This window comes from Pezoporus flaviventris, unplaced genomic scaffold (genome assembly GCF_033815535.1).
Source record: "Pezoporus flaviventris isolate CSIRO_AGI_PZ_B2104156 unplaced genomic scaffold, CSIRO_AGI_Pfla_v1 ptg000063l, whole genome shotgun sequence".
In the NCBI taxonomy this organism is placed as follows: domain Eukaryota; kingdom Metazoa; phylum Chordata; class Aves; order Psittaciformes; family Psittacidae; genus Pezoporus; species Pezoporus flaviventris.
The window spans coordinates 8,298,452-8,317,145 of record NW_026892611.1 but is presented as its reverse complement, the minus strand read 5'-3'; the positions used below and the strand labels follow the sequence as shown (position 1 = coordinate 8,317,145).

The window sequence follows — 18,694 nt, the reverse complement described above, 5'->3', positions numbered from 1 at the left end:
CTTATAGGCTGGCCAAACTTGGGGTTTTTCCCTTTCTTTCCTCCCCTCCTACTTGAGCAACAGAGGATACAACCCTGAGAAAAAGGCAAACGCTCCTTCATCGACTGCCAAAGCCCTTGTCTTCAATAGGGGCACAGCAGGCTCCTCACCAAAGCGAGAACAACGCGTAACTTGTGGGGAAAACTGGATTATTTTTTGTCCTGATCTTGTCCTTAGAAACGGTTGAATAATTTTTCCTGAAATAAGAAAGTGCAGGCAGAGACAGACGCCCAGGATGAGAAACAGCTAAAACCTAGTGAGCTTGCACAACTTCAGTCACTGGAAAGTTCACACAACCTTCTCTTTGTCTGAAACTATCCCACTTTGGCTAAGAAATGTATCTGCCATAGTACTGTTGCTTTTCATCACTCAGTGCTAAAACTCTTGGTTCCTTACCTCCAAATCTTCTATGCATAACCCAGAAACCCCACCATGACCAGTGACAGTCACACTACTGGTCTTCAGAGAGATGATGCAAACCCAGCATTGCCTAATACTGCTATTTTTCTGGATAGTTAGATCATGCAATTCCTCCTCATTTCTATACTGATGTTTTTCTAGCATAGAGCTACCTCCCTGGTAACAAAGTATTTCAAAATACTTTTATCCTCCTTAATTCAGCATGTAAATATTGTACTGTTCCCACTGGAGCCAGCAGGTCATGAGCATAATGCTGCCGTGTGCTTTCCAAGTAAAAAACCCCAAAGCCTCACACAATATATCCAGTTTAAATTATTCTCATTGTTTCCTGACAAGATAATGAATAGCATGAACCGAATGCTCTTCTACTTACAGTAAAATGCTAATTTGATCAAAGACCAGTGGTGTGAATAGCAAAATGAGATGCTTACAAGCAAAAAAAAGTGTAACCTTCCCCTTAAAGTTCTACCAGCCAAACTGTATTTCCTTATTATATGCTGAATTCAGTGCTATACGTAGAAGAATCTCCCTATGGGCAAGGAGTGTGTATTATCACAAGTAATTCTGCTGAAGTTAATGAGCCCAGTTATGGCAGTAATCAACAGGCTTGGTTTTAAGTGCTTGAAGCTGACATTCTTACTTGCAAGCTGCTGCAGAAGCTCTGCTTCTCAGAGTACGAGATCAATTACAGCAAACTGGTTCAATGGGCTTTCATTTTCTAACTTTTGAGCCATACAAATGTATTTTAAGCCCTTGAAATGAGCCCAGCTTTCCCAGAACAACAGCCAGGTTATCTGAAAATCTACGCCCTGAAAGGTTCTTCAGGGCTCTGGCATCTATTTTTTCCAGCAATGGAATATTACATGAAAATAAGTCAAGTTCTCCAACAAACAGAAGAGGTTGGGTTGTCTTCACTCTTGTCTTCAGGCTATTGCACTTTCCTTTGTGCACTGAAAGGCTGCCAGATAAATGTATTCCCAACTGAAGGCCAAGCATTTACAGGAAACTCCTGTGTCTGTATGAAAATAGTATTAACCATATTTTGCCTTTATACAGCACCTCTCCGTGCAAGGATCTCGATGCACTTTATAAAGTAAATGTTAGTATTCCCTTTTTACAGGTAGTGAAACTAAGATGATTAAGGGAGTGGAGCATCTCCCTTATGAGGAAAGACTGAGGGAGCTGGGTCTCTATAGTTTAGAGAAGAGGAGACTGAGGGGTGACCTTATTAGTGTATATAAATATATAAAGGGGGAGTGTCATGAGTATGGAGCCAGGCTCTACTCAGTGGCAAACAATGACAGGACAAGGGGTAATGGGTACAAACTGGAACACAAGAGGTTCCACTTAAACTTGAGAAGAAACTTCTTCCCAGTGAGGGTGACAGAACACTGGAACAGGCTGCCCAGGGAGGTTGTGGAGTCTCCTTCCTTGGAGACATTCAAAACCTGCCTGGACACATTCCTGTGTAACATTATCTAGGTGTTCCTGCTCCGGCAGGGGGATTTGAATAGATGATCTTCTGAGGTCCCTTCCAATCTCTAGCATAAAGTGATACTGTGAAATCACTGGATGAAGGGACCTCATCTGCTAGGGAGTATCATCTGCTTCTTGTATCTAACCTGAACTTCCCCTGTTTCAGTTGAAACCCATCATCCCTTGTGCTACTGCTACAGCCCCTGATGAAGAGTCCCTCTCCAGCATCCTTGTAGATCCCCTTCAGATACTGGAGGCTTCTCAATTTTTAAACAATGTGAACTGAGTATCTAAAGCTAGCAAAGAAATCTGGACATATCAGTGGCATGAAACCACAAACACTCAATACTAGAACCTCAAAATGAGCTTCTCTCCCTTTTTTTTTTTTTAACACTCCAAATTATTCCTGTTTTCACAACGTAAGAATTATTCTTTTCAGTCAAAACCTCCCTTTTTCTCATGCACAACTGGCTGGCTCCAGGTTGCTACATGGAGTATAGAAACAGAAGGATAATTCATTTGAATAAATCTGTCATTCCAAAGATTCCTGACTTACTGCCATAAACACTGAGGAGAAAGGTGTAAACTTGAAAAGGTACAGAAAAGTGCTAACCATAAATATTTGTGTCAAATATACATTCACACAACTGTAACTGCTGCAAGTGCAGAAAAAAATGTACCCTGGAGCTTCATTAACTTCCCTGATTGGAAATGGTAATATTCTGGGAATCAAACAATGAAAAATTCAAAGATGCTCTATCCCAAACTATGATAAATCATTTATTTTGACAAGTACGCAGAGTTTAGCTTTAATTATTTATTATTATACTTCGTAGCATATCAGAAAATATGCAGTGATTTATTGTGCAAAATGAAATCTTAAAACGAGTCCCTTCCCCAAACTACGGGATTATTAAATCTTCATGAAAACGGGGTGTGAACTCTCAGGTTATTTTCATTATCGAGCTGGTGGTAAAGTGAAATAAGCCATTCCCATTGCATTTAGTTATATTTTGACTTCAGCCCTTTACAGACCCAGGCCATACAAGCCAAGGAGGGGAGCTGAGAGGGATCACAGATCCCAGCTGCCAATGCCAGGAGCTCTTCTGTCTTGCAGATGACACAGTTGCACCTAACACAAATGGGGGCTGTTACCTTCAGACTGTACATCCCTGCTAAAGCTACGTTGTGGAGCTGATGGCTCCTCTCCAGGCAGGCCTAGGTAGACCAGCCATCTTCGTGTACTATTAATGTCTTTTTTGTACCACTTTATAGCTTTCTGGACTTTTAAAGTGTAAGAGTCACTCCATGGGCCATCGCTGACAGCCACCTCCCAGCCAGGATCCACCTCACCATAACAGTGCTGCCATCACATTGCTGCCTCCAGCAGCCACATCCAACCCCACCACCCAGCTTGCTGCTTTCAAAGGGAGTGATTGATTTCTCTTGTTGATTAGGTTTACAGTTTATACATTGCATTAATGATACAATGGAGAGATACTGAGCTTTGCAGTCACTACCCCTTTTTCTCTCTAAGCAGAAAATTGCAAAGCTCACTGGTATTTAAAGGCAATTATTTCTACGAGCTAGTAATTTCATCTGGGGATGACAGCACACAAACAAGCCCCAAAAGCTCCTGCATGAAACAATCTGAGGATCCAAATGAGGGAAGAACAGTGGGGGAAGAGACATGATGGAGTCTGAAGATTAAGAATGGTCTATGCTTTACCCAACAGGACTTAAGGGTGGGGAGTTACATCAGCTCTGTTCCCAAGGCTTTCACCACCCAGAATATGTCAGTGAGTACATCCATCCTACCGTTACTGCAGAACTGGAGGGGGAAATGACACTCTCCACCTCTTAGGAGTCAGAAGTGCCCTCACACAGAGCAAGGGAAGCTCGTAAATGCCAGCTCTGGATTTAGAAAGGGCAGGAACCAAGACAGGGATTTTCAAGAAATATCAGATATTTCAAAATTAACAGCAAATATTTTTCACATTTTCAGTAAAAACTTTTTCCTGTTCTGTAAATTTCTGCTCCAAATCCCTGTCGTTTGGGAATGTTTTAATTCCAGAGCAGCAAAACCTCCCATGAGAATCAGCAAGGCAGTCTATCCTGAACGCAGGAGTCATGCTGAGCATCACTCTTTACAGGTAGCCTTAATAATGGGGAATAAGTACTTACTGAAATGATAAAAGGAAATGTTAGTTTAACTGTTAAATATATAATTACTTTAAGTACTTGTTTCTGCAATTGTAACACTTGAGCCTGATGCAAACTCACTTTCTAGCCTGTGCAACGGATTTAATTTCTTCTAATTCTTTCTTTCAGCTATAAAGAGGTAAAACACAGGAACTGCTGCTACAAAGATTGCTTATTATAGAAGTGTTTTAGAAAGGTAAAGCATCACACAAGACAAGGACTATGGGCGTGTTCCAGCAAAGCAGCTGAGCTACTCCAGGAGCTCACTCGTGAACTTCCCTTTCCCTGTCTGCTCCAAGGCCAGCCACTCCTCTCATGTTCCTCATCTCAGCATTAGTGGAAAACCTGGCCCCTTCACTCCAAATCCAGGCTTCCCTGCAGTTACTGAGCTCAATGGAATCAGAGAAGGGTCCCCCAATTGCAAAAGCTGCTGCTAGGGAGAGGACAGGGCCAGAGCAGCTGGGAGAGGGAAGGAGACGGAGAAAGGGGAGATAGAATCACCTCTTCTGCCTTTACAACAGCACGGATGAATTGCACACTGATGTTTACACACAGAGTTTGCTGAACTGCAACCAAAGGAAGGGTTATGCACATAAGCAGCTATAATTTTTGGTTGATTAAACAAAAAAGACCCCAAAATAAAGTAAAAAAAAAACAAAACACATTGCAAGTTTGCTCCAGTTAGACAGAAAAATACCTTTAACATTTCTAGATAAATAGAGATATTTCATTTTAGTATGGCAATGAGGACATCAAAAATACCTGTTCTTTAATTACAACCCCCTTTCTACCCAGAGAAAAGAAAAAACCTACTGGGAAAATCACTGCTGTAACTGCAAAACGTGCTGCCTTTGCAAAACCCACAAAATAATTCGACTAAAACATCTTTAACACCTACATCATTTCTAAAAAGTCTACAGATTTTCAAATAATTACTAGCACTTTCATAAATATTTAATGGTGTCTACAAAAGTTCTTTGACAGAACTAAAAACCCACTGTGCACACCCCAGTTTTCTTTTACTGACTGAATAATCAACCCAACAACTTCCAAATCTGCCTTCTGCTTCATTAGTATTTTTCCAATTTATAAAGCACTGATGTAAGGGACAATAAACTTGCTGTACTTGTCAGCTGCACCAGGGGAGTGTGGGGCTGAAAGCTGAGCTAGCAAAAGGAAAAGACAAAACAAAACAGCAGCTGGAGGGGGTTTAGTTTTCAACAGGATCAGTGACCTGCTCTGGCTCCACAAGCATTTGTGACAGCATGAGGTGTGCAGCAGGACTGCATGGTGGGGAAGGAGCTGCAACTGTTCCTCCTGGGAGTGAGCTGCTCTTAGGTAAGCTTCAAATGGATCATGAAACTATAACCTGAGAGACTTCAGATCTATCATCTCTGATCTTACCTGACAGAGGGATTAACAAAGCTCCCCGATAAGCAAATGCCTGGTTGAGGTTCCCTCTGTGAAACCATCACCCATCAATCCTGCATGTCCATACACACCTCCTCCTTCATCACCTCAGTTACTCGAAGTACAGACTCAACCAGAAGGGCACTTTGCTTGGGTGTCAGGTTTGGGTTTTTAAAGGTTTTAATTTTAAAAAGTTCCATACAATCGTGCCACTTCCTTGGGAGTGTGTGCACTGTGAGGGGACGTGGGAGAGACATTTCACAGTCTACCAAATTAGCATCTGCAGGAACAAATTGCAATGTCTTTGTTCTCCTGCACGGCACAGCCTGATCCAACCCTTGCTAAAAATTAACACAGCAATAAAACAGATCAGAAAAAGAAAGTAAAAGAAAAGCTCAGAGAAGCCCACAAAAGCTGGAGCTGCAGCAGCAGGTCAGGCCTTCCTAGGTCAGGCTGCCGGCAGCCCTACCATTGCTGCAGGGCAGCAGCCCTTTAATTTGGGTAAACCAGTTACCTGTGTGTCTGAGTAAGAGCCAACATGATGGATTTAGAAACACAAACCCAAGAGTAACTATAGTGGGAAACTTAATTTTAAATAATTAGAAGGTAAATATAAGGCAAGCAGTGCTTTACTGTGCATACAATCCTTACAGAGTATCCCTGAAGAGCTCTAGTTTCCTCTAAATTTGCATAGTTTCTTACTCTATGCAGTTACAACTGCTAAGTGCACATAAAAGAACTGTCATGAAATCCAAAGAGAAGGGGGAAAAAAAGATCAAGTCACACATAGAATTTTATAGGGGACTCATTTAGAATCCTACCTGATTTGCTCTTTCAAGGTCTGTCATGATCATCTCGATTTCATCAGCCCTGGGAGAACAAGAGAGCAGAAGTACTGTTATCACATGAAGAATGCCCGCTATATGAGTTCATGCACAGCACAATTGCAACATTCATACAAACAATACCAATTTTCAGTATGTTTTTAAAAGGACACAGTGAGACTGATCAGCCAATCTTCTGAGTGGTGAAATCCTCGCAGGTTTCAGCTCTGGGGACTGGTTTGCAAGTCTCCAATTGCTTTGCCTGTTCCCTTCTTGCAGCAAAAGGGGGAATATGAATAATGAGTATCTAAGCATATTCATTAGATCTTTGAGGATCTTACTCTCGAACCTTCTGCAGAAGGGCAGTGTCATCTCTCCTACATGTAAAGGTGCTTCTCAAGTGATAATTACAGAGAAGTCAAACACCAAGCTGACTACGGTCAACTACTTGTATACACGTACACAAAAGTAGCCTGTTACTCTTCTGTTTCAGCATGCTCAGATGTTTGGTTCTAAACTTAGCAAAAGAAAAAATATCCTGAGGTCAAAGAGACCAAGAAACTTAATTTTACATTACACAGAAAAGAGGGTTTTGACACATATTTATGAAACTCTAAATTTAGACTCAGGCTCTTAATGCACTCTGCAAAGCTGAATAGGAAAGTCAAAGGGTTGAAAACTATACAAATAGTCAAGGAAAACCAGATCCTTCACGTACATGTGTTAGGTGGCAGCTACCAGCCCTGATCCTTTAAAGCCCCAGCATTTCTAAGCCATCACTTACACAAACGGACCTAATCCTTAAGCAATCTTTTTGTATCCTCATGCTGAATCATGGGCAGATAATTCCACACTCATGCTCTCACCTGTGCAAGGTACCAGGAAAAGGGCCTACAGACCTAAAAGTACGTTCTTTATCGATATAATTAGATACATTACTTCTCCCCAGACATTTTCCCTGTCTTGCATCTCTAGACCATATGGAAGCAATAAACACTATCCTCATCTCCTATGAGCAGCAGCTTTAGCCAGCAAGTCCTTTTGCAATCTGCCAACACCATAATGTCTGGGTTTTGTTTTTAATCTGTAGCAGATCATTATCAGTAAAAGCTGTGAAATACTGGAGTTCCCTTCCTCTGCCCATGCAGGAAAGTCAGGGCTTGGTTTTCTCCTGATCCCACAGAAGATCCATTTTTCTATGCAGGTGTTTGCTGGGAAAGATGGTTAATGGAAGTACATCACGGTACCGGCACATCCAACACTTCATCATTACACTGAATATTGACTTACTCTTCCAACAGCGTTTGAGGCTCTACATGCACATTCAGGGAAATGCAGTAAAAGATCATAATAAGTAAATGTGTATGTATATACATTAATGGAAAATTATTTTTAATTACAGCCTTTAATGTTGTTGGGTAACATGAATTGCCTTTTGAAAAGGTCTTTTGGACAATAATGGAAAACAGATTAACATGTGCTTTCTTGTGCAGGAGAAGCTAATGTGCTCTTACATTGGAAAGAACTCATGCACACAACGTTTTGAATTAATAATAAATAATAGACATTAATTACTGAATTGAACAATCATTCCTTGGGCAAATAAGGATCCAAAGTGCACAAGGAGTGGCCAGAAAACAACGCCGGGCAGGTTAACATAAACCTACAACATTTTTGATCTCTTTAGCCTCTGTAGTTGTGAAATGTTTTTTGTTTTAGACTCCAGCCCCAAAATACTTGTTAACTCAGTTATGGAAATGACAGTATTTCACACGGAAAAGACGTCCCTAAGACCATGCAAGTGACCCCACTGTGTATCTGTAACACAGGGATGAGAGCATCCTAAGGCACCAAAAAAAGAAAGATGCTTCCCAGCATTTTACAAATATTTTAACCCAGGATAGTTTAAGGATCCTCTTTATATAAGCTTATGCATTCATGCTGAATTTATGTGTGAATGCCTCAGGTTATATGGAGCCAGTAAATGATGTCTGGATTATGTCACATGCCTCCCAGATCAGCGCTGGGAATGTCCCACCCCAACACGCATCCTACAGCTTAAGCAAACCCAGTTTCCACTTGCTTCTCTGCAGGCTTTGGAGAACAATAAGCTCACTGGGGTGCCAGGTATCAGCCAAAGGTCTCAAGAACTGCAGAACCTGAGAAGAGCAAAGGACTCAGAAGCACTAAACCCTTGGACCAGGAGAGGACGAAAATAAAATGGAGAAAAGATGATTCTGATGCAGAATTGATGAGTGGGAAGGGGCAGAAAAGTGAGGGAAACTTGATCCATCACAGGACCCTCAGCCACCTTTAAAGGTCTTAGAGGCCAGTCAAGGGAGCCAAGAGCAGGGAAACAGATGAAGACAGCAGAGCGAGAGAAGGAACAGAGGGATGTCCTAGGCCAAAGGACAAAGAGCAGTAAAGCAGAGGAATACCCCAGACCAGCGGAAAGCTCTGTGGCGGCCACTAGAAGAGGCTGAAACAGAGGATGGTGCCTGGAAACGAGGTGGAAGGACTCAGGAGAATCCTGTATTTAAAATGGACACAAGTATTAATAGGGGTATTTGTATGCTGTTCTGGCTGGGGTCAGGATTTAAGAGCTCTATTACAGCACTGGTATATGCAGCCAATTACAAAAGAAAGCAACCGAGGATATAGAATGCCATAAAAGTGCCATTTCTGCCCTTCAGCATGCACAGATAATTCTGACTGAATCCAGCAGAAGTGTCAAACTGTAGCCAAGGGCAAAATTGTCCCTTTGTCCTTGTATCCAGACACTCCAGCTGACTGATCCTGAACTCCCCTTTCCCTCATACGTGTTTTCTACCTAGCTTTTCCACACACAATCTGTCTCTGCACACTTAAAAGGATGTAACATCCCCCCAAAAATTCAAACAAAACACCCCCGGCCTAGCAGTGGAGGTTAATGCTGCAACCATAAATGTTACCTTTAAGTAAAGTAATGAATTAAATTACTCCATATTCTTTCCTAGCACAAGTGTCAACAGCATTCAGAAGAATCTTCAAAAGGAATTCAGTCTTTTCATTTTAAAAGCTCAACTACCACATCAGTGGCTGGCACTCAGCAGTCTAAAATCACTTACTTGAGAAAGTCTCTAATAGCTACATTCACTGTTTGCTCAGCAGAAGTATTTACTATGAAATAAATTACAGTTCTCACACCTTTTATGCACTCGCAGAAGCAACTTGCATTGATTTATTGTTTACAAAGCACCGTGTCGAATTCAGACCTGCAAGGTACAAGGAAACACCACTTTGGCTCAACTGTGTTAGTCCCACACAGGTCATTTTTGAGGTATTCACCCTTTGCTCATTTTCAGCCCTTCCTATTTCAGCATTTCTATTTATTTCAATGGAACTATTTGACAGGCAAAATACCACCTTGTCCTGCAGGGTTTCACTGAGAATCTGGTGGGAACCCAGAAGGGAACAATGGCCAAGTTCAGCAAATCTGTAGTTATGGACCGCCCCAAAACTTCTGACCAAAGTCATTCCACAGGAGCTAAACTCACTTGTAAGAGACACAGACCTGGTGATTTTACCTTTTAACTTTCTCCATTCCTGAAGCAATGCATGACTTGGCCTCTTGTGAGTGCCTGGATCCCTCCATCACCCAAAAGCTGAAGGCAAGAGGAAGAACCCCAAAGTTCTCACTTTCTTCAGAGGGCTACAGAGGGTAACTAGTCACAGGGAACACCTTTTGCTAAAATACACTGATATTTATGGTGATTTACAGCAGATTTCTACATTGCAACTCAACAGCATTCAGGGTTTGTCACGGGTGATACTTTCTTAACATTAAAACAGATCATGAAAAAAAGAGTGGCTAAAGCTCTTTTCAGGAACAACTATTCCTACCCTCTGTTTTCTCATTCCACAGATAATCCGATCATTTATCTGATCTAATTCCTTATAAGATCTGTGTCAGAGGAAAAGTTATCATGTAAGGAAGACAGCTCTACAGTCTTGTTCTAAGTTTCAACACTTCCAGGCTAAGGAATTTAGGCAATCCAATTTTAAGCCCAAGCATTTGGAATTACAGAATAAGCATCACCAAGTAAAAAGAACCTGGACTGTTGAAACAGCACGACCATGAAATATTCTATTATTTCTTCTCTTGCTAGAGTGTTTGAAGTGAAAACCAAACCCCACTAAAAGCTGTACGTTTTACAAGGTAGAAGCTTTTACCAGCCATGAAAGAGCCCTCAAAGCTCCTATGCCATCTATAAAACAGGAGTTTAAACAAGAACACCCCACTTCTCAGTTCAGTTACTGATGGGAAATGAAAACTGCAGAAAGGCTCCGTTTTCCTTTGAAGATCAAGATAAGTGATTTCGGTTTGAGCAGCGTAACAAGCAAGCAAATTCAAGAATTGGTAACGTGGAAGCAGCTCAGTTCTAAATACAATCCAATCCGATAAAAACCCTAAACACCATGAAGCTCTTCACTTGCAAGCAAGAAGAATCTGAACTTCACGATTAAAATCCAGTTGATCCAACTCCTTCATTTAGATCCCAGCTTAAAGAGCCAGAAACAACAACTTTTTTATTAACATGACAAGTTGAATGGTTTGCCAAATCTCATGGCTACAGCCCCCTAAACACTGAAACTTACTGAACCTTGAAGGAAACTGCTGTTGGATCCCTTATACATGGAAGAACTGAAAAATACAGATGACACTTGTGAAATTGCAGTCAGTGGCGTGGCCAAGAAACCTCACTAGTGGGGCAGATGAGTATTCTGGTCTGGCAAAAACCAAACACCATTTCTTCCCACACATTCGTTTTCTTTACAAACATGTCTAAGTTTCCTGGTCAGGGCAAAGGGGCTATGGAGCCACTGGGGCTTGTTAAAACGTTCTAATTACCAAAACGTTTACACAGGCAATTTCAACCTAAAAGCAGACATTATCAACTCCTGTGCAGTTATGGTTAAGTAAGGAAAAACCATAAATCCTACTTGTAATATGTATCTGTGATTGTCACGGAGCAGATTTTGGCCAAATTAGGCAAACATTTTACCCTTTCTAAATTACAGGCAGCATAAGCTAGGACTTTGCTAACACCAGGCAAAATGTGAAGTTATTTGGGACATTTTCAGGGGAAAGAAAAGAAGGGGGGACAAAACATTAAAGGGTGGAGGAGGAGCAAAAAGCAGTGCACTGAATTCTGTCAAGTTTCAAGGCAGTTTCTATCAGGGAAGGTTCCTGGGTCTAGGAAGTAATTTCAAATCACTGAACACCATTAAAATTGCCTGCAGCCCAGTGATCGCGGCATTCACTCGGGGCACATGTGCGTTCCAGCATCTGAAGAGCCTATTTTAGTTTTTCTTTAAGCAAAACAGAAGCATGACAAATTTGCTACCCAAATTCAAGACTCTTTTTAAGATCTGCTGGTAGATGCCCTCATCTAATCCCTGCATCTCAGTGACCATGCCAAGGTGCCCTTGCTGCTGGCTTGCATAGTTTCCAGGGAAGAAAGAAGAACCACACAAGCTCTTAGAATTTTTCCATTGGAAACCAATATAACCCCCCCACTAATTTTCTTGCACCTTATAATTATCACTACACCCATAGTTTAGGTATTTTTGGAATTCATAATGATTCTAATGCAACAAACATCTAACAGATAAAGCCGCTGTTACTGCTAACACAACCTCCAAAAGTAAGAGACACAAAGGTTGTACAGAGAAAGAAGTTATTTCCACACAACCAGTACAGCATGTCAAAGGGCAAGAACTCACACTTTTTACTACTAAGTTCTTAAATCTACTTTTCAAATTGCAAGAGCTATAGGTTAATATTTTCTTTCACAGGAACCCTCTACGGATCTTCAGATCAGATAATCCTTTTTCCAATGTCATACAAATCCAGGCCGCTTGTAAAAGAATTCCTCTGTTCGGGGATTCATAAATCCACCAACTTTAGTAATGAATTGGGTGTTTCCTTTCCTAGGAACTCAACTGAAGAAAAAAATCCTCTCTCTGCTAAGCAGCAAAACACTGAAGGCTTTAAATTGAGAGATCAAAGAAAGGCTGGCTTCAGGTGCTCAGTGATTACCCAGTACGTCACTGGGACTAATCTGGGGACTGGTTAAATGTCCACTGTACAGTGTCCAGACCCCTTTCTGCAGTTATTCTATACTAAATCAAGTTCCTCCCCTAGCAAAAAGGAGCCTCAATGCCAACTAGTTCAGGATTTGGGGGGGTTTTATTAGAATTAATTCTTGTTTTCTCTCATTTCTAACCCTGTACCCATGCAGAGCTCTGCATAGAGATTCAAGATGAAAAACTAAACCAAGCCTCATGCAAAGACCTCTCATTAAGCACACCAGGTTAGTGTCAGGATCAAGTACCAGGATCAAGCAGTTGCACCAGCTGCAGGTATGATCTTCCAATAAACGATGTCTTAAGCGCTTGGAAGATGTCAAGTGATCATCAAATATTGATAAAGGTTAAAGAAACTGCTTATAAAGCCCATGATATTGAGCAATACTTGGACAATACAAGACAAGATTTATCTCGATCGTTAGAAGGAAAAGATCCTATAGAATAAAACATTTTTCAGTCCATAGGAAAACTGTTTTCCAAGAAAACCTGCTCAGCACTTTGTTCTTCTCTTTCATGCTTAAGTCAGGATTTCAAGGATGAGGTAAGAAAATTATGTCTGCAATTACAAAGTTTTAAACACAATAGAAATCAGCTTTTTTGCAGTGATACACCAGAGAGTAGAGTTTCTAAAGATCAGCAGTGTTGTCTTAATCATTCCTACAGAGGGAAGTTGATATGAGTGACAGTAATTCATATGCTCAATAAAATATAAAGAGGAAAAATAAGAACACTATATAATAGGTAACATCAACTCATGGAACCCCAGAGCTGTTAATTCCCATAGTGTTACACATACATGACACTGGCTCACTTTGAAAATATGAAGAAGAAAGCCTAATGTAAGCAGCTGGAATAAAGAAAAGGCACACTGGTAGCCCAATATACGGTACACCTTTGTTACATGATGACAATACCATTTTCTTATTGTGGCACATATTTACGTATATTGTACCACAGCCAGTATGAATCTTAGCTCCCCATACTGCTCAATCCCTCATTTAAACACCTCTTACTCAGCTTTCTTTGTGTTTTCATTGTGCTTTTCTCTCCACAAGAACAGGTCTCTTGTGAACTTCATGTCCAGCCATCATGCTGTCCATTACAGATAGGAAAAAAACTGCAGTAAAACCTTTTTCTCCTAGTCTCACGATCAAACATGTCCTCTTCCACAATGCATTTTTACTTTACCCCACAAAAGCCCTGTGAGTAGTGTTAAAATCAGTAATAAGGAGTGTTCAGATGTGCATCATTCTGGGTTTCCTCCCACCTCAGACCACTGGTGACAATCCTTTGAGCCACAGAGGCCTTCAAAGAAATTTGCTGAAACATGAGAGAATTTCTGCACCTGAAATCTGCAGAATAACCTTGTCTAGACAGACCTAAAACTTGGTTTCCACTAACTGCTGAGGGAGCTGGTGAGAAGTCTGCAACCTAGAGCTGTGGGCTCCTGCTCCTCCTTGTTCTACTACTGGCAGGCAGAGGAGTTCAATTCAATCCTGCAACTGAATTCTGCTGTAATCATCCTGACCTGCCTTTAGAGACTACTGAGAAAAGGAGAAGAACTTTCGGATATTTAATTTTCGTTGTGTTTATGCCTGAATCCCACCTGCATCAATGTCCTGTGATTGAGACACTCCACGAGCATCAGTACAAAGCCACCACGTTTGCAGGACTAAGTCCTCAGTGTGAGGACCACAATCTCCAGGTTCAGGTTATGCTGAATATTCATGCTCAGAGGAGCAGATTTAGACAAACATTTCCAGCTGCCTTCCTGGCCACTGCCCATCTGCGCTGTGCTGTGCCCTGGGTAGCAGCAGTCCCTGCCTGATCCAGTACTGTGGCTCTGAGGTTTTTCTAACAATGGAAGATGACACAGATGCAGCAAACTCTCCATTTCCTAGTGGCCTCTGTTACAAATTGAAAGAGCTTGCTGCAATTCCCCTCTCCTGACTTCAGCTGATTCAATAACACACCAGAATTTAAACACAGACACCCTTCCCTCACTTGCACACAAAGCATATCAAAAGCACGGAATTACTCCTGACTTGGCCTTGAGCAGCCAACATGATGTCAATTTTACATGTTTTATAAAGCAACAGCATGTAGAAAGTGACTCAAATGCAGGTCATATCAAGCATGTGACCCACAGAGCAATCAAAGACTGCCTGAAACTGTCGTTCAAGGTTCAATCATCTTCTTGCAGAAAAATGAAACATCTGTGGCCCAGAGAATTAAGTTATGTATTGCATAATTCATCTGGTGTCTGCCACAGCAGCCATTTTAATGCTCTAGTGATAAACATGTTTGATTATTTTTGTTTTGTTTCCTGTTGCCTCCATGGTATTTCTATTTATCTACCCATAGTACAACGCACAATGGAGATAACAAATATACAGAGCAGTGCTACAGTCGGCTGATAAGACGTGGGAAATCGACAGCGTTATTAATCACATTAAGGCAGCGTCGTTATTAAACCTGAGGTTCCCTGTAATTGTACTCACTTTGGTTCTTTTGGGTACACTCTGTAGTTAGATTCGATGATGAAATCACTGTTTCCCAAGGATCCAGGATGAGCTTCAGAGGTCTTTCTAACAGAAAGCAGCTCTCCTCATACACAAAGCAAGTTTCCCACGTTCTCCATCCCCTCACTTCTTTTTGCTCCTGACAAAAGCAGGAGGAACATGCGGCTCCTACCAGACAGTGCACAGGATCATTCTGTTCCCTTATTCCATTAGTGGGTTTGTGGTCCGCACTGTGAGAAACCCTAATCCAAAACATCCTTTGCAAGTCATTTTGGGCAGTCATTATTTTATTTAATGGTAGCTTAGTTCAATTCACTCCCAAACTTGTAAAGCCTAAAACCTTCTCACCTGCCATGAACCTCCCTGACTTTCAGAACATGTCCCTGCAGAGCAAGTGGGAATTTTCAAGCTCTGAATCCATACCCTGCTCCCTGGGTGTTTATTCCTGTTGCAATTTCTGCAGCTGACAATTTCTGCAGTCTCCTCACAGACCTTTAGACTCAGTTAATGTGTTAAACAATTAAACAGAGCCGCTATCATTTGTGCCAAATTTAACTGACTTGGTTGATAGCAGCTTACTCCAAAAAGGTTCTGTGCACTGGCCGGATGGAAGCAAGCGTCAGCCTCTGAAGTGGTGGAGTCAGACATATTCTTACCCATTTTAATGATTTGGAGTCTATAGGATTCCCACAGCGAGCAAAATCCTCATTGTAAAGCAGCAAGCCAGCACTACTGCAGAACCTGATTTGGCAGGACCAGAGGTTTACCTGGCTCCCTGAGAGCTCACACGCTGTTTCCTGTGATGCGCCACATGGAGGCGAGTCAGTGGATAAAACAACACATCCTCCCTTAAGCCCAAATCCAAATAAAGCACTGTTTCCTATCAATTGTTCCTAAAAGTTGTTTAGACAGTATCTATTGTAATAATATAAGCTGTCCCATCTGTGGTTTGTATCTGCCCCCCATTGCTACTTCCTCCCGCAGTATTTCCACTCTCTTATCCCCTAAATGTCATCTCTTCACCTCCCAGCCCACAAATGGAAACATGGATTATGGATGCTTTCCAGGAACACATACGTGGCTGATCAAGTAGCAAGAGAGAGGCAACTGCTGCTCCCTCAACCTGCAGCCCTCTACTCAAAACCGTCTTTCCTATCCATTCCTAATTCCTACAAGATTCACCAGAGCTCCCTGTGCTGGGGGTTTCTAATGCCATTAATTACTGCTGAAGACAATCATCAGCTTCCAAGTTAATTTAGGAGAGGAACTGACGAACTGCAAACTGATCACTGGCAGTAGAACAGACCACAAGCTCATGGAAGCTTCATTTCCTTAGGAAGTCGGGCTAAGGGCTGTGGTCAGGCAGTGCTGCTGCTGGCTCCATGCACACAGACACACAAAACAGGCTGCTCTGCTCCCTCTGCACCAGAGCACAACTTGCCAGGTTTTGTTTTACCTGAAAAAGATGTCCATTAAAGCATAAAGTGAGAAATTCCTTAAAGACCGTGTCTTAACTCTACAAGTCACATAAGCTGTTTTTAATAACTGTTTCTTCAAATAAATAGTAATAGATAGTTTGGCACTTTCGATACAGCACCTGCAATAATTTACTTAGCTTTACTGATGGAGTTAAAATGGATCATTTATCCAAAATTAGAAACCTTAATTGCAGGCATCTGAGGTGTCATTCTTTTTTATCAGAATGGCAGTACTTCAAACTGTGAAGAATCAGCAGGAAGAATTGTCTGTGCTTTGATTAAAGATCCTCTAAAAATACACACAAATATTATAACTTCATAATGTCACTAAAGTCACAATGTGTAAAATCAGTACAAATACCTTGTCAAGGTCAGGGGGGTTCTGGATGTTATTTTTTGTTTTTACAATCACCATGTCCCACCTGAAAAATTACTTTAGGTTTTGAACATTTCAGCCCCTGAAATGAACAATCTTCTTCCCTCATTCTACTTCAATGCTAAAATCATGTATTTCTGTATGTTTGTTTTCTTTAAACCAAAAATAACCTCAGAAATTGGACACTGCTCCAAATTTTTACTATAGCAACACACATATTCCAGATTCATCTTTAGGAGTTTCTTTCCGGAGACACTCAGCATCTCTTCTTCTCCTTAACTACAGAAAGAGCTAAAGAGATTAGGAATTAGGTATCTATTCATTTCTCCCCCTACTTATTCTGTATCTCTGTCCGCCACAGGAAGAACTTATAAAATGCTTTCCTCTATCTCGCCTCAGTCTGCGTTCAGTGAAACAGATTTAAGTCAGTTTGAAAATAAAACAGCACAGTAAGCAATTTCACGTACAGGTGTCATTCCACAAGCATGTAACAAGGGAAAATTACTGTTTACCACCACAGAAATGACAGACCATCAGCTCCTACCTTGTGGAGAATGGTAATTTTCCAGTGGCCTGAACATGTATTAAGGTAAATATAACAGACTAAAGAAGAGAAATCCATACTTGTTTCAATCTCAGCTGAAAAGCTCAAGTTCTCCAAATTATTTATCCCTTTTACCTGGTCTGACTTTTAACTGGTACTATGGAACATAAGACAACATCCTATGTGGCCTTTTGAAGGATTTACTGGCATGAAACAAGATAAGTACGTCCAATAGGCCAATAATCTCCAATTTACTATTTCTTACCAAGCTGCTTACATATCCCTCCCAATCACATTTACTAACAGGCTCCAAGTACTATAATATCCTGCTTCCCTGCACTGTCAAATGTACCTGTAGAATCTGGTCTGATGATGGACAACAAAAAGGCATTATTTAGGGACAGAATCTGGGTAAAAGCAACTAATTTTTCCTTTATCTGTGTAAAGGACATGCACATCATGCAAAAGAAAAGCTAAACATGACTCTGCAGTCACACAGCATTCAAACGGCAGATGGATATGGGGAATGCTTTAGATGCTTTTGGCTTTAGAAGCGAATACAGGTGATGTGCCAGTTCTCTGCTGGCTACCCAAGCAAGTATTTCCTTCTGGCTATTGAAGAAAACAGCAGTACATGGTCTCTGATAAAGGCAACTAATGTTCTTCTATCCAATAAATAGACTGAAAATAGCATAAAGCATGATGGCAGACGTGTTTAGTGTACTGTTTGAGTAGGTTCCCATGAGCTATGCTGAATATTAACAACTAGGATGATTGTTGTCTTTCTAATCATGCATCCAATTACCAATATGGCTTTCTCTCTTCCCAATTTGTTCCAGCTTTGCTCTGAATGGAAACACGACTTCTGTCAGATTGCACTCGTGTCACCATTGTGCAGTTTCAGTTTATAGCTATCAATAGCATGAATCTTGCTGACCTGAGTGACAAAGCTGCAAAGAAAAAAAAACCAGGCAGAAAGAAACAAAGGAGGGAACTAGAGATCACAGAATAGAGAAGACAGACTGGAGGAAGAAGCAAAAGCAGATATTGCCTAAATCTGCACAACCAGCACCACTTCATTATTACTTAAGGGAGAATGATGCCTGAGACACAGAGCAACCTGCTTGTCTTCAGATGAAAAAGTTGCCTTCCTCTCCCTTCCTGCTCTCAATCCAGTGGGGCCCTCAGGAGTTCTACTTGGTCGAGAAGCTGTGCTGGTGTCAATCAGCGCAGCTCCACTGCAGTTGCCTGCACCAGCAGAGCATCTGGTG

General features: G+C 41.3%; 1 protein-coding gene across 9 annotated transcripts in view; it reads right to left on the bottom strand.

Annotated features, from left to right (window-relative positions):
* CUX1 (cut like homeobox 1) overlaps nucleotides 1–18,694 on the bottom strand; it is a 269,185-nt gene that overhangs the window by 89,977 nt on the left and 160,514 nt on the right. For all 9 annotated transcript variants that reach the window (XM_061470433.1, XM_061470425.1, XM_061470426.1 and 6 more), the window contains exon 9: nucleotides 6,369–6,417. In XM_061470433.1, the coding sequence (XP_061326417.1) occupies nucleotides 6,369–6,417 (49 nt within the window). The remainder of the gene's footprint in view (nucleotides 1–6,368; nucleotides 6,418–18,694) is intronic.